Source organism: Vidua chalybeata, chromosome 25 (assembly GCF_026979565.1).
Source record: "Vidua chalybeata isolate OUT-0048 chromosome 25, bVidCha1 merged haplotype, whole genome shotgun sequence".
Classification (NCBI taxonomy): Eukaryota; Metazoa; Chordata; class Aves; order Passeriformes; family Viduidae; genus Vidua; species Vidua chalybeata.
The window spans coordinates 4,948,505-4,973,199 of record NC_071554.1 but is presented as its reverse complement, the minus strand read 5'-3'; the positions used below and the strand labels follow the sequence as shown (position 1 = coordinate 4,973,199).

The 24,695-nt window shown below is 63.6% G+C and overlaps 1 protein-coding gene across 1 annotated transcript in view; it reads right to left on the bottom strand.

The window, feature by feature from the left end:
* The window catches only part of FOXO6 (forkhead box O6), a 36,055-nt gene extending 11,833 nt beyond the window's left edge, over nt 1-24,222 (bottom strand). The window contains exon 1 of the mRNA XM_053964743.1: nt 23,131-24,222. Coding sequence (XP_053820718.1) covers nt 23,131-23,559 — 429 coding nt within the window. The 5' untranslated portion in view covers nt 23,560-24,222. The remainder of the gene's footprint in view (nt 1-23,130) is intronic.
* Nucleotides 24,223-24,695: the final 473 nt, after the last annotated feature.

Sequence of the window (24,695 nt, the reverse complement as noted above, 5' to 3'; positions counted from 1 at the left end):
CCTAGCACTGGCTCCACAGCCCTTGCCCAGAGACACCAGGGCACCCCACACTGCAGCCTCCATGCCCCTGGGGGACGCCCCACGGGGGGGCCTGGATCAGCACTCAGGGGTGAGAGCCCCTGCACCCCCAGCCAGGAGGGCTCACTGGCCCCATGGGGACACCGCTCATGCCCAGGCTGGAAGCAGAGTGCCAGTGTGTGTGGCAGAGGTGGCACACACGGCCCAGCCTGCCTCTCCCAGCCCTGGGACTGTTGCTGTTGCCATGGCAGCCGCTTTATTTTAGCCAGCTGCCATCACTCCATGTCCCCTTCAGAACCAGGAGCATCCTGCCCACCCTGGGGAGCGCCCAGGGAGCCCCTGCAGAGCCCAGCCCTGTGGAATGGCTTTTCCTGTGGCCCAGAGGGGACAGACGCAGCACCAGCACCTTCTCTGTGGTCACTGGGGTCACACCAGCTCGGCCACCAGGTCCCAGAGAGGGTCAGAGAACCACAGAATCTGCCAAGCTGGGAGGGACCCACCAAGATCACCGAGTCCAGCTCCTGGCCCTGCACAGACACCCCAACAACCCCAACCTGGGCCTCAGAGCATTGTCCAAATGCTCCCAGAGCTCTGGGCACCACAGCCCAGGGGGAAGAGGATGGATGGATGATGGATGGATGGATGGATGGATGGATGGATGGATGGATGGATGGATGGATGGAGACAGAGTTAGGACTGGTATTGAGTGATTTCAGTGCTGGGGGAACACCTGCCCGGTCAATCCAGCCACCACAGCCTGCACAAAGACACGCCCTGCCCTGGGCTTCTCCTGATGGGCCAGAACAGCCCCAAACCCACCCTGGCAGTGCTGGGGCTTGGTGTGACACCCTCTCCTCCAGCCACAGCCATTCCCAAGCTGCTTCAGGACAGGAGAGGCCACACGAGCTGGTCCCAGCACAGCTGGGAGAGGTCCCATCACCCCACAGTGCCTCCCCAAGCCCTGTCCTGCCCCACCACCCTGAGGGCATGGGCTGCCCATCCTCGAAGGGGTGACTTGAGGGGCAGAAGAGGAGCCCGGAGGTGATGATGAGGCAGGCAGTGATCCCTGTGCAGCCTGCCTGCAGAACCACACCTCTGCCAATCCCCCAGCACCCCCTCGTGCCCCATGCGCTCCCCAGAGGCTCATTAGATCAGAACAGGGCTGAGGATAACGAGCAGGCACACACTCCCCTCTGGGGACACGGGCAGGGCTGGGGAGCTGGGGACCCCCCTATGGGACTGGGGGATATTTGGGGAGAGCCCAGCCTTTCCTCACTTCCTGCAGGAGCCCCACAGAGCTGTGGGCACACAGGACCCAGCTGCAGCTCGCCCTGGCACCGGGTCCCTCCCAGTGGCACGGTGCTGGGCTGGCTCCAGCCCTCCCTGGCTGTGGGGTCGCTGCCTGCAGGCTGCAGGTGCCACTGCAGGGCTGGCAGGGGACAGCCAGGACCCCCGCCCACCTCCTGCATGTCCTGCATCCCTGCCTGGACCGCTGCCAGAGGGAAGGGGCTGAGGGACCAGCTGAGCTGCTGTGCTGCCCATCTCAGCTCTGTGGCCCTGGCACGGGCACCCGCTCACCCTCAGAGCTGGAAGCAGCTGAGCCACCTGCCCTGGGCAGCTGGCCAGGGGACCTTGTAGTGCCACCGGGCACAGCACTGCCCTGGGGAGCAGTGCCAGCTCCCTCTGCCTGCCCAGCTCTCAGCCAGCCCCTGGGGATGCTGTGGGGCAGGGGGTGCTGAGCAAGGAGGGAGCACAGGCTTGGACTCCCCAGGGTTGGGCTCCAGCCCCAGCAGCCCAGCTTGCCTGAGGTGCCACCACAGCCAGGGATGCTCTGCAAGGTCCCCACATCCAGCTAAGGGACATCAGCTCCCTGCTTTTGGGGACAGAACCCACCCTGAGCACTCCCTGCCTGCCCAGACCCCCTCCAGCAGGTGAGGCCAGGTCAGACCCTTGGGGGAGCCTCTCCACCAGCAGCCTCTTACCCCATAATGCTCTAACGACACCCCAGAGCTGGCCACCAAAATAGCTGCAGTAAATCACCCGCAGCTGCCATGTAATTTTTGCATGAAATTACAGGATTTTTTCCCCTGGGTTCAATTTCCTCCACACCAAGTTCTCACCGCAGCCAAATCATTAAAGCAGCCGCACTCCCTTTTCCTCGGGTACCACTTTATGTCCCTGCTGGCACCGGGGCTGCCTGGGGACAGCGGGTGCCCCAGTGCCCCCGGGCAGTTCTGTACCACACTGAGAGCGCCCAGAGCTGCTCCCAACCCGAGGCAAGGCACAGCAAATCCTGCCCAGAGACGCCGGGGACACCCAGCAGCCACCAGGGATGCAGGAGGTGTCCCAAGCAGGATGCTGAGCCCCCGTGGGGGGTTCCAGCCCCAGCAGGCAGAGGAGCCGGGGAGAACGCCCACTCCTCCTCCTCACCGCCTGCGGGAGGAAGGGCGAAGCAGCAGGGCTCAGCCCGCACCACCCCGTGACCCACAGCGATGCTCAGACACCCATGGGAGGGTGCGGTGCCACGAAACATCGCCTCTGGGTCACTTGGCTACCTGGGAGGGACAGGGCCACATGTCACCCTCGTGTCCCCGCCCTGCCCAGCTCACTGAGCACCGCAGCCCCCCGAGCTGGGCAGCAGCAGGAGCCCCAGAGGCGGGGCGGTGAGTCCAGCCCCATCCTCCCCTGTCTGCGCCACGAGGGCTGGCCTGATTTCCAGCCTGGGAGCTGCCTCGGAGCGGGGCTGTTCCCAGCGAGCCGGGGAGGGCTGGGCGGGGAGCCCAGCACCGGGACGCACCCCCTGCTCCCCCCGTGTTCCTCCCATGTCTCCCCCTGTTCCCCCCGTGTTCCCTCATGTTCCCCCATGTTCCCCCCATTCCCCCCGTGTTCCTGCCCTGTTTCCCCCACATTCCCTGATGTTCCCCCCATGTCCCCACCCCGTTCTCCCCGTGTTCCCCCCGTGTTCCCCCCATATCCCCCCCGTGCTCCCCTGTGTTCCCCCCATGTCCCCCTCGTGTTCCCATGTCCTCTCATATTCCCCCCTGTTCTCCCCCTGTTCTCCCCCCGTTCCCCACGCTCTGCTCCGGGGGTTCCCCTCCTGCCCCACATCCTCAGGTCACCCCTGCAGAGCAGCCCCACAGAGGTGCCCCGAGTCCCTCTGTGCTGTGGCCAGCAGCCACGGGGCTTTCAAGGGGCCACGGAGCAAAGCCAAGCCCTCTCCAGCACGCGGTGTGCCAGCAGGACTCCCACAGGACTGCAGGAGCAGGGACAGACTCCCCGTGCCCTCAGGGCAGCTCCTGGACATGAGAACTGCTCTGGCCCTGCATGGAAAGGCGCCTTTTGCTTCTCAAATAGAGTCAGAGAATCCCAGAATTGTCTATTTCCTCCTCAAATAGAGTCAGAGACTCCCTGCCTGGGCTGGGAGGGACCTTAAAGCACATCCCTTTCCACCCCCTGCCATGGCAGGGACACCTCCCACTGTCCCAGGACTCTCCCAGCCCAGTCCAGCCTGGCCTTGGACACTTCCAGGGATCCAGGGGCGGCCACAGCTGCTCTGTGCCAGGGCCTCATCATCCTCCCAGGGAGGAATTTCTTCCTGCAAGAGATTTCATCCCACCAGCAGCAAGCACAGATGGCAAAGGCTTGGGAGAACTCAGGGCTCTCAGCCCTGAGGGGGATGGGGACAAGAGGGGCGGCCAGGACAGCAGGGACATCCCCGCCACCAACTGCCCTTGGCTGAGAGATTCTTCATGGAACAGTTTATTCCAAAAAAGACCAAAAAAAAAAAAATCCCAGTTGCTCAAGCAAACAAATGTTTATACCAGTTTGCAGGTTTCAGGCCCAGAGGGTGGAGCAGGGGAGGGTTCACTGATGCCTCTAAGGGAGAAAATCCTCACCACGGGGACTTGCTCTGCAGAAACTTGGCAAGAAGCACTATTTTAAAAACATCTCTGAAAATAGGGAGCAGTTTCCAGCCAATGGCGGGGTTGAGTCCCTCTGGTCGAGCCCATGGCACCCCGGCAGGCTCTGGGCTGTCCCTGCTGTCCCCAGGTTGCTGTTCAGTGCACTGCTGTCCCCAGCCAGCCCTTGAGCCAGAGCCCCCCATACCAGCACACGCTGAAACCCTCCGAAATCCTCCGAAATCCTGCAAAGCATCCCTGGCAGTGTCCAAGGCCAGGCTGGACAGGGCTCAGAGCAGCCTGGTTTAGTGGAAGGTGTCCTTGCCATGGCAGGGGTGGCACTGGATGGGCTTTGAGGTCCCTTCCAACCCAAACCTTGATTCTGTGAAAACCCCACATAACCCTGGGGTGCCCTGGATGTCTTCCCAAGGGGGACACTTTTAGGGGTCGCTGGCATGGCAGGCAGGGTCAGGGGCTCACAGCTGGGGTGGCTCCTGTGTAGGGTGCAGGGGGTGAAGAGGGATGGGGAGTCCATCCCAGCTGTGCCCCAAGGGGGTTCTCAGCCCCCCCCCCCGGGTGCTGGGCAGGAGCCAAAGGCAAAGGTGTGGTAGGGGATGTGTAAAAACCATCCCAGGGCGCTGAAAGAACAGCCCCCAGTGCTGCAGTAGCCCGGGTGGGTCACAGCCCTGCCCGGGATGTCCCCAGCCTGCCGTGGGGTGTCACACACTGCAGTCACACCCTCATGGCACAACATGCACCACCCTGCACACAGTCACAGCCCCTCCCGTGTCCCCTGCCACCCCTGCTGGCTCAGCCGATCCTTTTTTTCCATTTTCTCTGCACCTGCTAATGACAGACCCCCCCCCCTCCCCGCAGCCTGTGCTTACTCACAGCACAGCGAGCCAGGAGCAGAGGAGGGCAGGAGGAGGAGGAGGGGAGGCTTCCCCCACGCTCAGCAGCTGCCCAAGGGTGGGCTCGAAGCCCCCTGTGCCCCAGAAAGTGCAGGGCCTTGTGCCAGGGATAAAGGCCTCCCGATGCCCCCCAGGCACTGCCAGGACCCAGCAGCCTCTGGGCACTGCTCTGCCCACGACTCCAGTGGCTGAGCCCTGGTGTCACCTCATGGATCTCTGGTGTCACCCCACAGATCCCTGCTGTCACCTGGACCCCTGGTGTCACCCCACAGAGCCCTGATATCACTGACAAGCTCATTTGTGCTCGTGGGCACAGCCCCACTGATGGCAGCAGGGGAACGTGTCCCGGGTGTTGTGTGTGGAGAACCAGGACTGGGGGGCAGGGAGAGAGTGCCCAGCCAGAGCTGGGGCGTGGTGGCTTCTCTGTCCCTGCTCCAGCAGCCCAGGTGAGGTGGCAATGTCCCCAGGGGAAAGTCCCCTCCTCATCATCACACCAGTGCCCCAGGGGGACGGCGTGGGAGAGCCAACCTCAGAGCCCCCAGGCCGTGTGCCACAGAGCCCCAAGCTCATTTGTGCTCGTGGGCACAGCCCCACTGACAGGTGAGAAAAGGGGGACCCCCGGGACACCCCCCTGCCCCAGGGGCTCGGCAGGATGGGCTGGCTGGATCCCCTCGGTGCTGGCAGAGGTGCTGCTCCCAAGGGGATCTGTGCAGGAGAGGGGCTGGCTGCCAGCAGGGCTGTGGCTCCCCGAAAACACCCCAAAGCAGCTCCCAGCCCAGCACACGGGGCACAGCAGAGGATCCACGGGGAAATCCTGGCCAGCGCCGCGCTGCAGGCTCTGATTTCATCCAAACACATTCCCTGGGCAGGGCTGAGCGCTGCGCCTCAGCACGGGAATTTCCTGGCTCTGCACCCACGGCTGAAGAAAGCACTTGGAGCTGCCCCTCCTGGGAGGCTCCCAGCCTGCCCTGCCCGGGGGTCTGAACCCTGATGCTGCGGGGTTTAGGGGGTGTCTGGTCCCCTCGAGACGTGCACTGGGAGCGGGGGACATGCCACTTGGAGTGGGACAGGGCAAAGCTGGTCACAGGGCACAGGGGACACTTGCTGCCCACTGCACAGGGATGGGCTCATGGCATGAAGGGCATCATCAGCTGTGGGCAAACACCCCAGCTCCAGCCTGTCCTGGGATGCTTTACCCACCTCACCAGTGCCCTCCTGCCCAAACCAGTTACCCCGAGGTGACCAGGAATGACCAGCTGTCCTGGACCCTTGCCGGCATCCCTTGGCTGTTCTTCCCTCAGGAACACCGACTGCCCACAAGCCCAGACACAGTGCCCAGCCCTGTGAGCAGGCACAGGGTGCTCAAGCCTTGCCTTTCCTCCATCCTGAGCTGCCCATGGCTCCCCACACTCAGCAGAGGCACCTGCAGCGAGCAGAGTGGGGGCTGCGCTCTGTCACAGGCAGGGCTCCCAAATCTGCCGGGCTCGTGCCTCATCCTTCCACCCCTGCCTTGCCAAGAGCAGCTCTGGGACTCGCCAGGCTGTCCCCAGCACCCAAGGCCACCCCTCAGCAGCACGGCCCCTCCAGCAGGGCTGTCAGGTGGCGAGAGGCTGGGCACAGCAGAAGGCAGCTGGGGACCCCCACTACCTGCCTGCCCGAGCTCCCGGATGCTGGGTTACCCGGGAAACAGCGATGACATCGCAGGGCATGCAGGGAAACTCTGCCCGAGGTGTGCGGGATGCCATCGCCGTTGCCAGGGAAACAGCAGGCGACATCCTGCAGGTAAGGTGGGTGCTGGGTGGGGGCCTGGCAGTGCAGCCCAGCGGGGTTGGTGCCCTGTGGCACACGGCCTGGGGTCTCTGAGGTTGGCTCTCCCATGCCGTCCCCCTGGGGCACTGGTGTGATGATGAAGAGGGGACTTTCCCCTTGGGGACATTGCCACCTCACCTGGGCTGCTGGAGCAGGGACAGAGAAGCCACCACGCCCCAGCTCTGGCTGGGCACTCTCTCCCTGCCCCCCAGTCCTGGCTCTCCACACACAACACCCGGGACACATTCCCCTGCTGCAGCTCCCCCATCAGCCCATGGGCAGGGGCTGGCCGCGAGCCCACGCCACGGAGGGGGAGCTCTGCATCCCCGTGCCACCTGCAGCTCAATCACAGCCTCTGCTTTTCCCCCCGAGGCCTTGGAAGCACCAGCAACGCCTCAAGATTTTTCCCGGTGTCCCAAACTCTGCCACCAGGGATGCACCATTTCCCCGGGCAGGGTGTCCCCTGCTCTGAGCGCTGTTTGATCACACGGGGTGGCAGGAAAGCCACAGCCACAGCCACTGCAGGGGTCCCTGGGCTGCACCTGCACCGGCTGAGGCAGGATACAGGGATGCTCCCCACGGGCAGGCAGCGGGATGAGGGAATGCTGCCAGAGCAGGCCCAAACCAGCAGCACCAGGGCTAACAACAAGCCAGGGGGCTGCTGGGGCACGGGCAATTCATGGTGCAGCCTCTGCCCTGCCAGCACGGCTCTGGGAAGGACTCAGCCAGCACAGGCAGCCCGAGGAGGAGGAGGAGGAGGAGGAAGGGAAGCAGGCAGCCACCCTGGGGAGGCAGCGGCATCCCTGTAGGCTGCTGCAAAGCAACAGGAACACAACAACCCCCTCCTGCCTGCCTTGGGGGAGTTTGCCACCCGAGGCGGAGCAGTTTTATCTGTAACGGCAAAAATTACATCAGCCAGAGCTGCCGAGGCAGCCGGTCCCGGTGCAGCTTGAGGGAGGATCCGGATCCACCCCGCAGCCACAGCCCCTCGGGGCAATGGGGCCACCAGCCCTCCTGCAGCGAGGAGGAAGAGGAGATGCTCTGAGCCAGGCCCTGCAGCACCCTCAGGACTGTTTTTTATTGCTGAGAGGTCTCTCTGGAGCAAGAGCCCCCGGTTACCTGTCCCCTACAAACTGGCAGCGATGCCTTGGGCTGTGGGATCAGCTCCAGCACCTTCCCCAGGTCCACACTGCCAGTGGGGTTTGTGTGTCAGTCAGAGAAATCAGACACTTGGAAATAAAACTACCAAAAAAAGGTGTCTGGGCAGGAGGGTGTCACAAAATGCCCAAAAACGGGCAGAAGGAACCAGTGCTCAGAGCACCAGAACAAAGCAGCTCTGGACTGCAGAGACAGCGCCCTGAACCTGGACCCAGGGGCTTGAACCCATCTGCAGCCCCCCTGGATGTTAATTTTAGGGTGTTCCTGGGAGGTGGGGGTTGCAGCAGGGCTGGGGCGGATGCCAGGATGAGAAGGCACAGGGAGGAGGTGTGGAAGCAACGGGAAGTCACACATCCCCGCAGGAAAGCAGCTCCTCATGACTCTTTCCCTCTGGAAGCCCACCCTGAGGGGTCTGAGCACCCGGGGTCACACCTCAGCACCCCCCAGCTGCGGGTCCCCAGGCTGTGGGCACCTGCCTGTGGTGCCAGTCTGGGTACAACAGCCCGAGGGTCTCCCTGCAGAGCTGGGGGTGACAGGACACCCCATTCCGCCAATGTCCGGGGACCTGGCAGCCCTTCAGCGGCCACCCCTGCCCGCGGGGCCCCCAGCCGCCGGCCCCCGGCTTCGTGACACGGAGCTGTAATTGAATTAGCCTGAATTAGCCGCTGCTGCCCGGGCAGCGCCGCCTGCAAACCATCCTCGAATTCCTGGGCACGACGCCCGCTCGCCGTCTGCATCCCCCCCACCCCGCCCGCGCCTCCTCCAGCGCCGACCCCGAGCCGGGAGGCTCGGAGCGCCGGTGGGCTCGGTCCCACGGGCAGCCCCGAGCGCCGGGCCGGGGCAGCGCTGCCGGGGAGCCCCCCGTGCTGCCCCCGGGGTCAGCCGCGCCGCGGCAGCCCGAGCCAGCCGCTCCCTGCGCCAGCTTCCTCCGCTACAGAATGTACCGAGCCCCGCGGCCGCGGCCAGGGACACGATGTGCTCCCCGCTCCAGGCCCTGTTTTTCCTGGCCGGGCTCCTGCTCCGCTGGCGGCCGGGCTCTGTCACTCAATGCAGCTTTTGTTCGCTCCCCGCTCGCCTCCCTTCACACCTCCATCCCACCCCTGCAGCCCTCCCGGAGCCCTCTGGACCCCGCCGTGACCGTCCCCAGCCCCGGCTGTCCCCGGCCGTGACCGTCCTCAGCCCTGGCTGTCCCCAGCCCCGGCTGTCCCCGGCCGTGACCGTCCCCAGCCCCGGCTGTCCCCGGCCGTGACCGTCCTCAGCCCTGGCTGTCCCCAGCCCCGGCTGTCCCCGGCCGTGACCGTCCCCTGGCTTCTCCTGCGGCTCCACCGGCGCCTCGATGGGATTTTCCCCTCCCCACGAGCGTGGTCACGGCTGCTGGCAGCACCTCCCGAACCCCTCCGGAGCACAGATCCCAGTGCCAACTCCCAGGAGGGAGGAGGTCACTGTCCCCTTCATGCTACCCCCAGAGACACTGTCCCCCTCATGCTGCCCACATGTCACAGTCCCCCTCATGCTGCCCCCGGGGACACTGTCCCCTCATGCTGCCCCCAGCCCCATCCTGTTCTGGGCACACACTGGCAGCCTGTGGTGATGTTCCATCCATAACTCGCCCTGGGTGTTATGGGGCTGCAGGGGGATGTCCCCCCCCACCCCCGGGTGCCAGGCTCGGCACCGTGCCAGCCCCAGCACTGCTGCTGTCCCAGCTGTACAGCACTGCTGCCCTGCCAGGACCCCGCAGGGTGACACCCATCCACACTGGGGATCTGGGCAGGGTGGGAGAGCTGAGCACCACCTGCAACCCTGACACGCATTGGAAAATGGGAATTTTCCACTTAACTGCCAGAGGGCAGGGTTAGATGGGATATTGGGAAGAAATTCCTCCCTGTGAGGGTGGGCGGGCCCTGGCACAGGGTTTCCAGAGCAGCTGTGGCTGCCCCTGGATCCCTGGAAGTATCCAAGGCCAGGTTGGATGGGGCTTGGAGCAACCTGGGATAATGGAAGGTGTCCCTGCCATGGCAGGGGGTGGGACAGGATGAGCTTTAAGGTTCCTTCCAACCTAAACCAGTTTGGGATTCTGTGATTTGAGGTTCCAGTATAGAAGCTGATTTCACCTTCCTGATCTTTAAACATTCCCTGTGGTAAAAGCGAAAGAATCCCTATGATCCCAGACTGCCAGCATCCCATTTAACCCCCTGGATTTGCCTCCCGCCTGCCCTTCTCCTGCTTCCCCTTTCAGCCACTTTACCCCGAGTCCCGTGAGCCAGCAGGTCTGGCTGCCGAGTATGATCTGCTCACTGAGCACTGGGGCAGCCATCCCTGGGGGCTGGGAACCCCCCAGATCAGCACTCCTGGGAGACACCAACGATGCAAACCCTGCCCACAACACCACCACCATCCCCCCAAGCCCTGGCATTTGGGAATCACCTGGCAATGCTCCCTCCATCCCTGCCCACAGCCTGAGAACAGCCAAACCTCCTCCATCCCTGAATCCCTTCACTCTCCATGCCCCCATCCCTCTACCCTCCATCCCTGCCCACAGCCTGAGAACAGCCAAACCTCCTTCATCCCTGAATCCCTTCACTCTCCATGCCCCCATCCCTCTATCCTCCATCCCTCCCCACAGCCCGAGAACAGCCAAACCTCCTCCATCCCTCCATCCCTGAATCCCTTCACTCTCCATGCCCCCATCCCTCTATCCTCCATCCCTCCCCACAGCCTGAGAACAGCCAAATCTCCTCCATCCCTGAATCCCTTCACTCTCCATGCCCCTATCCCTCTATCCTCCATCCCGCCCCACAGCCCAGGAACAGCCAAACCCTCTCCCACTCCCTTCACCCCACGATTAAGCCTGGTGGCATCATTCCTGTATCCCCAAACCCCTCTATTTTTGCCCCCCCCCCTCATTTTTTTGCGGCTGCTCTCTTCCCTGGCAGCGGGAGGGGGGTCTCCCCTGCATCCGTCTGGCAGCTCAGCCCCTGTCGCCACGGGGGCATTAGCACCAGAGCTGCAGGGAGCTCCCCGGGGAGAAGTAAGTGGATCAAAGGGTTTTAGCAGCAGACGGCTCCCAGACAAATCTGGATCGTCTTCAAGGCAGCCACTTGCGGCTACAAATGCACTTTCTGCCTGCAGCTCCCCAGCCAAAAGTTTCACACCGGCTTTAGTGCGTTTAACCCCTCGCTGCTCCCGACCCCGCAGCCAGATCCCGGCTGGATGGGACCCGCCCGGGAGCAAATCCAGCTCTGCAGGAAGAGCTGCATTTGTGCAGGGACCTCCTAAAAAAATGGGGTGTTCTGAGCCAGGCAGCGAAACCGGCTCAGTCTCCCATCCCTGGCACAGTGACAAGGGGGACACTGAGGCACAGGGGTGGGGGAGCAGCAGGGCAGTGGTCCCGGGGGTAGCTGCTCTCCATCCCCTGCCTGTGTCACCCCCAACCCCTGGCAGTCTTGCAGGTGACAAACCCCCCCTCTGTCCCACCCCAGTGCCCTGGCCAGCCTATGCCCCCACCCACAGCACCCCCAAAGCCATGCTGGGAGGAACTGGGGGGAGCAGGGCGGGGAGGGGCTCTGCTGGAGTCTGCTGCCATCAATTATTCAGGGCACGAGGATAATTGCTGGAGCCCCCAGTTCACTCTCCCCATGCAGGAGCAGGACTTGGGCTGTGGGGAGGGCTGGGGACAGGGAGGGGGGGTCCAGGCACCACTGCTGGCCCTGTGTCCCCAGGGTTGTGCCACCACGGGGTGCCTCAGTGAGGCAGGAGGGGACCCCAGGCATCTGTCCCCTGCTGAGGAGCCACCTCAGCATCTCAGCTGGGGTGGTCCTGCCCCAGATCCCTGCAGCTGGGTACCTTACTGGGACCCTGTTGGTTAAACTGGGAGCTTTGGGGAGCCAGACTGGGCCCCCTGCAAGCAGATCCTTCCCAGCCCTGCACCCCACACTGCACAGTCCATACCCCAAATCTCCCGGCTCTGCACCCCACAGTCCATACCCCAAATCTCCCAGCCCTGCACCCCAGCCTTCCCACAGCACTGCACCCCACATCTCCCCAGCTCACTGCCCAATCCCCAGCTGTGGGGCCATCCCAAGACCCACATGGGCACAGAGAGGTGTCCCTGACCTCGGGGACGGGCACAGAGGTACCTGCCCAGACCCCATCCTGGTGGTAACCCCATGTCCCCCCACAGTGGGTCCCCACCTCACAGCCCCCCAGTCAGTGACAGTCTCAGCACTGGCACGGGGGCCTGGCAGGAGCCTCCTGTTCCTTGGCTGGTGCACTCAGGCTCCAGGATGAAGGGGAAACAGGAGAGGGTCAGCCAAAAAATCTGCACGGCGGGGGGGGGTGGGGGTAAGCAGATCCTGCTGGGATCCCAGAACTGCCTGGCCTGGAATGGGCAATGGGAAATCTCAGCCAGGAAGTCCTGGCACGCGGGAGGACACCTGAGAACATGCTGCTGGGAATCTGGGAATGTGGGAATCCGGGAATCCTCACCCCATGGCAGCAAGGAACAGCACTGCACCCGCAGAGCCATCCAGGATCCATCCCAACTACTGCCACTGGTGTGCATTGGCCGGGGCTCAGGGCTTCCCTCAGTGACACAGTGACACCCCAGGCTTCCCCCAGTGACACCCCATAACCCAGAGAGCGCTGAGGGGCCGGGAGGCAGAGCCAAGCACATCAGGATTTGTGGGCACAGAGTCCCAGCAAAAGAGCATCCCAGTGCTCAGAGTGCACTGGGATGACTGGGAAACCCCCCGAGGGGCAGGTAGCAGTGCCCCAGTCTCGACTCCAAGGTGTGGAGCTCTCCCAGGAGCAGATGTGTGGGGCAGAGGCAGTGGGGGCGGGTATGGGGGTAAGCACAGGGGGTTTTCTCTGTGTGGGGGTTCAGGGGGCACAGGATGGCAGGAAGGGCATGGGGGAGGGAGTCCAGGCAGGTGGGGTGCAGGCTGCAGGGTTTGGGGGCAGCATGCAGGGTAGAGTGTGCAGGTTTTGGGGAGCAGGGAGCAGAGATCAGGGAGCACAATGCATGCTGAAGGGAGGAGAGGGCAGTTCTGGGGTGCACAAGTGAAGGTTTGGGAAGCAGAGTGAGGGGTGCATGGCATAGGGAGCAGGTGCAGGACTGGGTGCAGGCTTTGGGGAGCAGAATGAGGGGTGCAGGATGCACATTCTGGGGTGCAGAGTGTGGGGAGCAAGGCACGGAGCGCAGGGTGAAGGATTAGGTCTGCAGGTTTGGGGAGCAGAGTGGGGGGTGCACGGCATGGGAAGCAGGTGCAGGATAGAGGGTGCAGATTTGGGGGAGCAGAGTGGGGGATGCCAGGTGCAGTTTTTGGGGTGCAGGGTGGCGGCCTGGCATAGCACAGCCCTGCAGGGAAGCTCATGCCAACAACACAGCCCCTGTGTGCCTGGGGCTGACATTCCTGCCGCTCCCAGCTATGCCCCCCACACCCCACACCCCACACCCCACCCTCCCGCTCCCCACTGCTGCAGGGCCGTGGGTGCCCAGGCCTGCCCCGCCATGCCTGGGCACGCTGTGGTGCCCTGCCAGCCCTGCTGCTGCGTGCCAAGCCTGGCACAGCTCCCCGCTGCCGCTGCGCCCGCCCCAGCCACGTCTCCACCTGCCTGCCACCCTGTCCCCAGCCCCTGCCCCATGCCACCTGCCTGCCACCCTGTCCCCAGCCCCTGCCCCATGCCACCTGCCTGGCCCTGCTCCCCAGGGCTGCCCGTGTGGCTCTGCCCAGTGCTGCTGCCGGAACGTGAGGCACAAAGGGCACAACCGCAAGGACACGGTGGGTGCCAGGGCTTGGGTGGGCACTGGGTGGTCCCCACACATGGGCAGAGGGTTTACATCCCCAGGGAAAGGGTAGCACAGGGAGGAACTCAGCATCCTCTGCCTGGTACCCGCAGTGCTGGGGACACGCTGCCACAGGAGTCAGCCGGGAGCTGCCATCCTGCTTCTCCTGTTTTTCCTTAAAAACATGAAATCCAGTGGGAAGAGGAGCTATCCCCCAGTCCCACAGTCAGCTCCTGCCTTTCACCTGTGAACTCCACTGCCACACACACCTTCACCACACGGCATCATCCCAACAGGACCTGAAATTAATCCCTGCGACAGAACAGAGCCGATTTTAACAAGCAGCGCCATCACTGCGTTACACCTCGGCAAGGGTGTGAGCAGAAACCCTGAAAAAGAGACTTCTTGTCTTGTTTTTTTTTTTGTTTTCCCTTCAGCTCACAGGTAATAGCCAGGAATGGGCAAAACCTCTTTTAATGGACTCTTAATAATGCTGTAATTTCCCTTTGCACGGAAAGTTTTCCAAACAGTCAAATATTCAAAACAAAGCAATGATTGTTCCTATTAGCATTAAATTCTACTCTGGGAGAGAGAATAAATCAAGCAAGGGGATTCAATTCAAAACAGAACTATAAAAAATCCAATAATGATTTTTTAATATTAATAAGAAAAATATATTGTTATGCACCCTTAGCATTTAAACTTCTAATCCAATCAGCACAAAGTGCAGAGATAAATCACAGCCACGGAGGAGAAGGGAACAACCATCAAGCAGGCAGCAATAAAATGCTGTCTTACATCCCTGGGACAGGCATAGGTTTGACAGTCTGGGAAAAAAAAGCCAAAATTTATAAGTCTGTCACTCCACGAGCTTGTGAATCCCTGCCCTGCATCCCGCACACACATTGCACCTGAGGCAGGGAGGCGAGGCTGGCTCTGGATGCAGGGACGAGATGATGGCCACTGTCCCTGCTGCCCAAACCTGGTGTGGCTGGGCAGAGACGGGCACCTGCCCGTCTTCATCCTGCTGGAACCCACTCCCAGCAGCCAGCAGAGCTCCAGCCGGCTGTGCCGTGGGATGGGACAGCTCCCAGTGCCCTGCAGCCACCGCAGGAAGCAGCCACTGCTAAAGGAGGTCACGGCAGGGTCCTAAGCACGTCGCAGTCCTGCTCTCCCTGGCTCTCCCGTCGCTGGATGTTCCTAACCCTGCACTATCAAACACATCCAACTCCGACCGGGAGTGGTGCCCACTCCCCCAGCATCCACAGATGCCAGTCTGGGCCAGGGGTGTCCCCACTGCCATCCCTGTGCGGGGATGCCGGGCAGCCCTTCCCATCTGCTGGCAGTGCCCAAAAGCGCGTGGCCGTGTGCGCTCCCGCACATCCCTGCGGGGCCGGGAGATGCCCCGGCCTTTGCCAGGGTCACAGTGCGGGAATGACCCGGCCAGGCTTCCCACGGCTCCCGCCGTGCCAGGCTCCCCGCGGCCGCTGCCGTGCCATCCCCACTGAACTCGTTACGGACAATGGCACCGGCATCCAGCCGGGCTCCGCTCCCGCATTTATCGGCTCCGGCGGCCGCTGCGCCGCCACAGGGGCCAGTAGCGAGCCGGGACGAGCGGCGAAATGCCACGCAAGGCGTTCAGAAAGCCTCAGCTCCCCCTGGGTTCCCCCAAACCCCGAAGCTCGGTGCTCCTGCCGAGAGCAGCGCCGTGCGAGGGGAGGGAAATGCCGAGCACCTGCAGCCGGCGGCCCCAGCCATGCGACAGCCGAGGACAAAAGCCATCTCAGCCATGCAGGGAGTTCCCGGCCGTCTGGCAAACTGCTGACGCCACCAAGCAGGGCGAGAGGGCGTTTGGGGACAGGGGGCCGGACACGCTGCTCCTGCTCGGGAGCACCCGGAGCCTCATCCCCGCCGGCTCCCAGCTGCTGAGCTCCTGGGAGAGGCTGGGGAGGGGGGAGAGGATTAATCACACCTATTACAAGTCCAAACCTGACACATTCTGGGGCGTTTCTGCTCCACGTTCCCTTCAGATGGTTTGGGCAGAGGGTTGGGGAGCAGGTGCCAGGCTCATCTGCAGGCTCCCAGCCTGGCACTGCATGGGTGCCAGTGGCACCCCGTCCTAGGGTAGGAAAGCTGCCCCAGTGCCCTCCTGGCACCGTGCCATGTATTTTAAGGAAAAGAACAGGGCTGAGGTGGGCACACATCCTCGGCCCAGCCTGATGAATGCACTGAGAGCATCGGGCTCATGGGCTGTTCCAGCCAGAGGGTGGCCTGCAGGCTCAGCCCTCCTGTGGGGCCCGGGGAGAACCCACATCCTACCACCCCCACATTGCCCTGTCGCTCCTGCGAGTCTGGCTGCTGGAGGAGATGCCAGCGACCCCTGGGGCAGCACAGTCACCAGTGGCCAGGACTGGAACGTGCTTGGGGACCTGGAACGTGGGCAGTGCCACCACTGAGAGTAGTGCAAGGCTTTCCCTTGGGGCTCCCAGCAGGACCTGGCACCCTGGCACACAGCACCCATCCCCTGCGCATTCCCTGGGGGCCCCGGCAGCGCCTGGGCTGGGCACGGAGCTGGCACAGCCCCACGAATGCCCGTCTCCTCCACACCCCGGGGCTGGCCTGGCTGCAGCCTCCTCCCAGTCCCGCAGGAGATGAGCCAGACTCCCGGGGAGACACCACGGCTGCCCCGAGGAGGGAGAGGCAGCGGGCAGTGCCAGGCTGCCCGGGTTCCCCGAGGGGCTGTGGGGACCAGGACGTGCTCCCCAGGGGTCGCTCAGAGCCTGACCAGAGCTACCCCCATGGGGCAGGCGAGCAAAGGGGGTTCTGGGGAGAGGTGGGGGTGAACTTTTGAACCCACAGGCAGGAGATCAGTGCATTACCTTAAGGCGAGTTAAAAATAACCGTCTCGTCTCTCGAAATGAGCCTGTCTGCAATTACAGCTTGGCATGTCTGCTCCGGAGCGTCCCCGCGCTGGCACCGCGCCAGGCGCCTGCCAACAACCCTTGCCTTTCTTCTCCTCCGTGCCACTGCCTCTTTTATTTCTGGGGGGGTGTTTTGTGTGGTTTTGAATCGGTGGGGCTTTACTTGCCCCCCTCCCAAGTACATCAAAGGTGGCTGCTCAGTGCCCCAGCCTGGGTCACACACAGCCTTCAAAAGCCCCCAGTGCCTGCGCCCCGAAGCACAGTCACCTTGTGTCCCCAAGGACATACTGCCCCCAAGGTCCCCGAGGACAGGGGACACTGCCACCAGCCCACGCTGCCAGGAGGGAGGTGCAGCAGCCACCAGGAGCCAGCCTGAGGTGTTGGAGGGTCCCTCCCGTGCTGCCCTGGCACACCTGACGTGCATCCTCCCACAGGGCGTGGGCTGAGCGCGTGTGGGGAGCCTGGCACAGCCCGGGCACAGGGACACATGAGGGAACACATGAGGGAACATGTGCCCAGAGAGACTGCAGGTGCCTGGCAGCATCGCTGCCTGCACCCCCTGGGATCTGCCCAGCCCCACGGGCAGGTGTCTGTCAGCACCAGGGGACCCGGGTGGAGCCATCCCACTGCCACCATCCTGGGCTGTTTGGGAAACCTCCTCGGCCCTACAGGCCCCAGGAAGCAGGAGCTGGGCTGCATCCCTGGCTCAGTGCATACAAAGTGCCACCAACCCCAGTGGAAAAGCCCAAGGGCCACCCCACCCCAAGCCCTGCTGGGCATGGAGGGATGCACAGAGTGGCACCGGGGTCCTGGGGAGGGGAAAACTGAGTCCCTTGCTGGCAAAGTGGACACCAGCCACACAGACCCCAGTATCAGCCCCATTCTGCTGCTGACACCCACCCCACAGGACAGCAGCAGTCCCAGGGGTGGACATCTCCTAGTGGAAGTTGTCCCTGCCCACGGCAGGGGGTTGGAACAAGATGATCTTCAAGTCCAAACCAGTCTGATTGTGATTCTATGACACCTCCCAGCAGGCAGCAGCCGGGGATGCCCCGGGATGCTGGAGCATCCCTGCTGGGAGGGAAGGAACCAGCCTGCCTTGGGGGTCCCCGGGCTCCCCGCCCAGCACCGGGTGCCTCCTCCTCCTCCTCCTCCCTACAGCGGGTGAAAGCGAGCTTTGTGCCGGGGCTTTCAGTTCCCCTGGCTGGCACCCGGCCAAGGCACCACATAATAATGAACAGATGCTGTCCAAAATGAGCCTCAGCGGCAGCCAGGCGAGCCTCCGCGTGTCCTTCCGTAACCCAAAGTGCCTTTCACCTCGGCACTAATCAGGCACCTTCGCTGGGAGCCGGCAAGTGTCGGGATAATTAAAAGTAATGTGAGCCGGGAGCAGGGAGCCGTGCTGGGTGCAGGGACAGGGGGCAGCTGCCTCCCCACAGACAAGGTCGGGGTGCAGTGGGGTGTCAGGGTGAGGGGAGACACACCCAGCTCCAGAGCATCCCCCTGGGGAGACCCAAGGACACAGTGGCTGTGAGGCCTGGGATGGACCCCAGGGATGGAGGGGGCAGCCTGGGGATGGGGGTCCAACCATGCCCAGACCCTGTTGATGCACGGGGAGGGGACATTCACCCCCTTCCTGTCAATTCCCTGCAAGGACCCAGAGGTGACAGGTGTCCAACCCCACTCCTTCAGCACCAAGGGCCTCCCACTGCCAGCAGCATTCCAGGGAGGGAAACCTGGCCAAGGAGCCCCAGCTCACTCCCAAAACACACCTGGCCCGACCCACAGCCTCCCCCAAAAAAAAAATATTTACAAGGCTTTTTAATCACAAAATCCATTTTCTAGCCCAGGATGCCGGTCCTCCTCCCACCCCAGCACCAGGAAACAGAGGAAGGGATGCACACAGGCATCCAGGGGGAAGGATGGTGAGAATGCCAGGCTGCAAGCACTCTTCTAGTCCACAGGATCTTAACTGTAGTTTATATTCCAGTGGTTATTAAAAATAAAGGGGGGAGTAGGGGGAGGAAGCTAAGAGCAGAGCAAGCTGTTCATTTGGAGCCTTTCCCTGGGGTTTAATAAAGCCCCACTCGCTTCTGTAGTATCATTTTTATGCTATCATAAAGCCGGACCATTTAGCAGGTTTGTGTTACTTCAGCAGTTAGCGCTGCATGAGAAGCGATTCCAGAAGAAGGGAGAGAGGGAGAAAAGAAAAAATTAGATGAAAACCTCCAAAAGGGGAGAGCAAAATGAGGTGGGAAGGAGGAAAGGGGATTCCTTCCAGCCACAGCAGCAGCATCACTGCAGCACATCGGGGGATGTGAGTGGGCTCCACCATCCCTGGGCGAAGCTGGGGACAGCTGGGGAGACCCCGCTGCAGCCCTGTGGTACTGAAGGGTCAGAGACCCCAGCCCAGCATCCAGAGGGACCCTGTCTGCGATGGGAAAGGGTTGTGGGGGTCCCCTCACACAGGGGCATCCCGGCAGTGTTGCACCTGTGGGGACAGGAGAGCCAGGGTGGCTTATCCAGGAGTGGTGTGGAGCTGGAGCAGAGGGGTTCCCCGAGGTGAAGGAGCCCGCAGCTCCCCCAGCCCTGCGTGCTCCTGGGGCTGACCGGGCTCTCCCAGCCCCTCTGCTCCCAGCCCAGGGCAGCCCAACGGGCAGCATCGGGCTCTCCGTGCCGCTGGAAGAATCTCCTTATATGGCGAGGATGGGATAAGTGACCGAGCTGAGCCGGGCCAAAGTGCCCCAAGGGGAGCCCTGAGCCCGCACTCAGCCGGGCTCCCGGGGCCGTGCCCGCCCCGAGCCGGGTGCTACCCGCACTGCTACAGCACAAACGGGAGCCAGCCTGATGTGCACCCCCAGAGCCAGGTCACCCCATCCTCCCCGCGACTGCCCCCTTCACTGCTGTGCCACCCCCAGAGGCAGCGCCCACGGCCTCGTGGCTCTCGGGCTGCCCTCCCTGAGGGGAGAGCCATCCCCATCGGTCCCAGGCGCTGGGTTGGAGCCTCTCCAGCCACACTGGGCAAGGCTCCAGAGGCACTGTCCCCATCCAAGAGGGGAAGGGCAGGGGGTGGCACCAGTGAGAGAGCCACAGAGCCAGGAGCTGCTCCCTGGAAGGATCCTCCGGGGTGCCCAGCGGGACCCTCCCCCTTGGCCATAGCTCAGGGGTTCACAGAGCAGCCGGGAGGGGAAGCAGCCTGGTACCCCAAACCCCCAAATCCTTGAGCAGCAGTGAGAACTCTGACCACGCTGCCACTCACACACCATTTCCACACCTTTTTCTGCCTTTTCTCATTTCTGTTCTGCCCTGCAGGAGGACGGTGGCACTTGGCAGGGGGGTGTCTCTGCATGGCAGCCCCCAGCAGTCCTGGCCCCCATGCCAGGCACAGCCGCCACGCTACCGACCCGGCAATATAAACGAGGAGGAGGTGGAGGGAAGGCTGAGAAATTAAGGTTTTCAGTGCTGTCAGAGCCGCATCAAACAGGCATCCACCGGCTGATGGCTTGATTGTTATATTTTGGATGTCAAACCGGAGCAAGCCGAACCCTTTAAAATGCATCAGCGCCGCTGCCTTTCTGACGGAGGGTGTTGGTTTCCCATTAACAAGAGGAAAGCGTGAGCTGGAGCAGAAAACTTCAAGCGCTTTGGAATTGATAAAATAACAACTCCCTAATTAAGCAGAACTGTCAGTCAGCGGGCACCCGCTGCCCTGCATCGGGGAGCAGCAGCAGCAGCTCCAGCTCCCAGTGCACAAGCCCAACAAGCCAGCTCAGCCCGTGGGGGATGCACTTCCCGAGGATCAGCAGCCAGAGCATCCCCCCTGAGCTCCCCAGCAGACCCAGACAGGTCCTGGTCCTGGTCCCAGGCTGGGCATGGCCGAGGTGTTTGGGTTCTGTCCCTCAGTCTGCCTCACCATGAATGATGTGGCTGCCCCTGGATCCCTGGAAGTGTCCGAGGCCAGGTGGAACGGGGCTTGGAGCAACCTGGGATAGTGGAAGGTGTCCCTGGTCGTGGCAGGGGGTGGAATGGGATGAGCTTTGGGGTCCCTTCCCACCCAAACCATTCCGAGATTCTATGATTTTATGAAACCATGTAATGCAATGCGCAGCCTGGTGGGGAAGGAGAGGCCTGACCCCAAAATGCAACTCCTGCCAACGGCCTTCCCTTTCAAGAGACAATCACCAGCCTGGGGCACACGTTCCTAATGGACACATCAGACACCACAGCCAGCTGCACGTTCAGCATCCCCACTGCCAGCTGGATGCAGGGAGGGGTCCACCTGGGAAGGTCCCTCCAGTGCTGGCACAAGGTAGAGAGGGTTTGGAGAAGTCAAGAGTGGGATTTGAAGTGTTCAAGGCCAGGTTGAACGTAGATCTGGGCACCCTGGTCTAGCAGAAGGTGTCCCTGCCCATGGCAGGGGGTGGGATGAGATGAGCTTTAAGGTCCCTTCCAACCCAAAGCATTCCATGATCCTATAAAGTCCTGCCAGAGCAGCAGCACAGCCGATGTCCGTGGGCACGCTGGGCCCTCAGACCCCACCATCCTGCTCTGTCCAGCACGGAGAGGCTGTGAAAGAACCAACCAAAGAAGCAGCCGAGACCTCCCTCCGACTCTGGCAGTGAAAAGCTGAAGCCCTGCCATGCTTCTCCCACGCCTGGGGCCACAGGGAAAACCGACTGCCCAGCGCCCTGGGGACACCCAGAGGAGGGGACACCGAGGGGGCACTGGGGCAGGGGACAGCCAGGAGGGACCACGGGCTGTGGGGAAGGTGTTTAACCCCTGACATGCTGGTGTCTGATGAAACCACCATGCAAAGAGGGTCTCTGCTTCTCACTCGGGCTGTTCCCAGCCCTCGCAGTGCCAGCCCCAGCTGGGCACTGGGCACTTGCAACAGCAGGAGAGGTTCCAGGGCACCCCTGGGTGAGCAGAGCTCTTCAGGGGACAGCCCTCAGTCCAGCTGGGGGGTTCAAATCCCAGTGCAAACCAGGGGGCAAGGGAGGCTGCCAGGAGGGAAGCAGCCCCAGCAGTGCAGCCCAGGCAGCAGAGCCTCCTGCCCACAGCCCAGGCAGAGCCACAGCAGAGGAGCTCCAAGCCAGAGGTGGGCCAGGAAACGGGAGAGCACCCCATGATGGGATGCACACAGGGGAGCCCACCTGAGCTACTGGACCCTGAAAATGACCCTGGTGTCCAACAGCAGCTGGACTCTGAGCCTGTCCTACCCCCTTGCACACCACGCCATGTGAAGCCCCCAGTGACACGTGTGACTGCCTGGGAATCCCTTCACTCCTCATCCCAGCCCTGCCAGCCCCCTGACACATCTCCAGACCCCATCAGTGCATGTCCCCTGCTGTCCCCATGGTGTGGGAGCATTGAGAGACCCTTTTTCCCCAGGGCTGTGCAAAAAAAGGGTCTCTCAATGCCTAGGTGGAGGTTGGAGAGGCATCCACCTCCTGCCACCTCCACAGCCCTGGCACCCTTCCCGCACCAGGGGGACACCAGCTGCCCTCAGCCCACTCATCAGGAGTGGGTGCCCAGCCTCCACACAACAGCAGCTCCTGGATACAGGTGCCATATAGTCCAGCCTTCCGGCCCCAAAAGAGCCCAGTTTGCACCCAAGAACGACCCCCCGAGGTGGGCTGGATCTAGCTGCCCCAGCAGAGCCAGGCCACGCGTGCCAGGGCCATTAGGCTGGTGTGGGAGCCCCCGGAGCCTGGTAACACACTAATCACACCGGAGGTGACAGGGCTTAGGGGAGGACTTAAGAGAAACCCGCTCCTTTTTACTGACACCATCTGGACACAGCCGATCTCTTCTCCCTCTTCAGTGCAGAGCCCAGCCAGAGGGGCAGGGGCCGGGGTGACCCCAGACCCAGCACCCTCTGTGCCCTCGCCGCTGCCATGGATCCCCAGCTCGCAGCGACAAGCAGGAAATACTGCCTGCGCCAGGGAATCCTCAGGAGCCCACAGTGCCAGGCGAGCTCAGAGCCGGGGAATGCCAGCTTGGAGCCGCGGGGACCGTGTGCTGCCTGCCTGGTCCCCCGGGAGGGGGACGCGGCCCCGGAGAAGGCGGGGGCTGAGCCAGCGGGGACGCACTGGGTAAAAGCCAGTGTGGAGACAGCTGCTCGGGAACAGCCCGCCCTCCGGCTGTCCTGCCGGCCACGCCACCGGCACGCGGGGACCCGGCACGACCGGCGTCCCCACAGGCAGGGCCAGGAGAGCTGTGGCGGTGGGGTTATCGCTCACTGTACCCCGGTGCTTGGGGTATGGCACTCGCTGGCTCACCCAGGGCTGGCTCAGCGGGGAGAGCCGCCCGCGACCCCGCTGCCTGTGGCCATCCCTCGCCCTGACCTCCCGCGGGGGACGGCGGCACCGCTCCGACCCTCAGCCCGAGGCCGGCGGGTGACACAGGGACAAGCTCACCCCGGTTCCAAAACACAACACCACGAAGCACCGGCTCTCCCCAAAACTTGACCGAGCCCTTATCTCCCCAGCTGTGAGGACGGCGGGGATCCCCCCAACCTCCCCGCCAGGACCAAGCTCCGGCTGCCCCGGGAGAAAGCTCCAAGCTCCGGCACACCTTCGGGAGAGAGGGCAAAGTTGCGCTGGGGTTGGGGTCAGGGGGTCAGGTACCTTCCAGCCGGCGGAGCTGTTGCTGTCTCCTTTATCCTTAAAGTAGGGGACGTATCGCACCATCCAGTCGTAGATCTGGGAGAGGGTGAGGCGCTTCTCCGGCGAGCTCTCGATGGCTTTGGTGATGAGGTCGGCGTAGGAGAGGTTGCCCCAGGCGTTGCGCCGGGAGGTCTTGGCCTTGCGGAGCTGCCCCACATCCGCGCCGGGGGGCGGCGGGGGAGCGGCGGCGACTCTGCGCTCCACCGGGGCCGCCGCGTTCTCGGCTCCGTCCCCGGCGGCCGCCAGCGCCGGGGTTCCCCCCGCGCCCCCATCTTCCTCCTCCGCCGCCAAGTCGGGGTGGGGGAGAGGCCAAGTGCAGGAGCGGGGACGGCTCTGCGGCTCGAAATCCGGGTCGATCTCCACCTGATGCGCCTGGAGCTTTTCTTCCATGGTCGCCTCCCCGCTGCCACCCCACAGCCCCCCCCCGGAGTTACGGGCGGTTTCCACCCCAAAAAAAAAACCCAAACACACAACAAAAAACCCAAAATCTCGAGAGGGAGAGGAGTGCGAAGGCGGGCTCCCTGCCCGGCTGGAGGGGAGAAGGGAAGGAGGAGCCGCTCGCTGCGCGGGTCCTGGCGGGGGGAGCCCCGAGTCCAGGGGAGCCCCGGGTCCGGCGGCTCTACGAGGCGGCTGCGCCCGGCGCCGCGCCGGGAGTGCCGAGCCGGGGGACACGCTGCATGGTCCTCGGCTGCCTCTCCAGTTCGGGCCGAAGCGGGGGAGTGTTTTTTGGTTCGGATTTGGTTTTGGTTTGGTTTTTACCAGCCGCGGAGCTCCGGAGCTGTTCCCGGCTCAGTAGCCAGCGGGGCGGCTGCGGGCGGGCAGGGCGCGGGGGCGGCCGTATCCATCGGGCTGGCGGCGCGGTCAGGCAGCAACAGATGAACCGGAGCGAGCGGCGGCGGGCGGCATCCTCGGCCGGGGACCAGGCGGGCTCCGGGGCCGGCCGGCGGGGCACCTAAGCGGGGAGAAGCGGGACGGAGATAGCGGGGAGCCCTCGGCGCGGCGGGCACAGTCTCCCGCGGGCGGCCCGGCGCTAGGTCCGGCGGCGCGGCGGAGCCATGCTGGCGGGCGGCACGCACCTGACAGCGCCGGCGAGGGCGGCGGCGGGCGGTTCCCGCCCCTACGCCCCCCCGCTCCGCTTGAGCGGCCGCGCACCTGCCCGCCGCCGCCGCCGCCGCCGCGCTGCCGCCACGGCGCGGGCGGGCCACATGCTGGGGCGGCCGCGGCTCGCTCGCTCGTTCTCTCGTTCTCTCTCTCGCTCCCTCCTTCCTTCCCTCCCTCCGCCGTGCCCGTTCCCGAATGCGGGCGCCGCCGTGACACAGGGGGAGGGCCCGGAGGGGCGGGGGAAAGGCGGGGGAGGGGAGTGCCCCCGCGCCTCGCGGGGCAGCGGCGGGGCGGGACGGAGCGCAGCGGAGAGCCCCGGCACGGCGCTCCGGCACCGCGCTGCCCCCGCCCGGCCCGGGCCGCGACCCCCGCCCGGCCCCGCCGCGGCCCCACGTGCGCCCCGGGCGCCCCCCATTGTTGCCCCG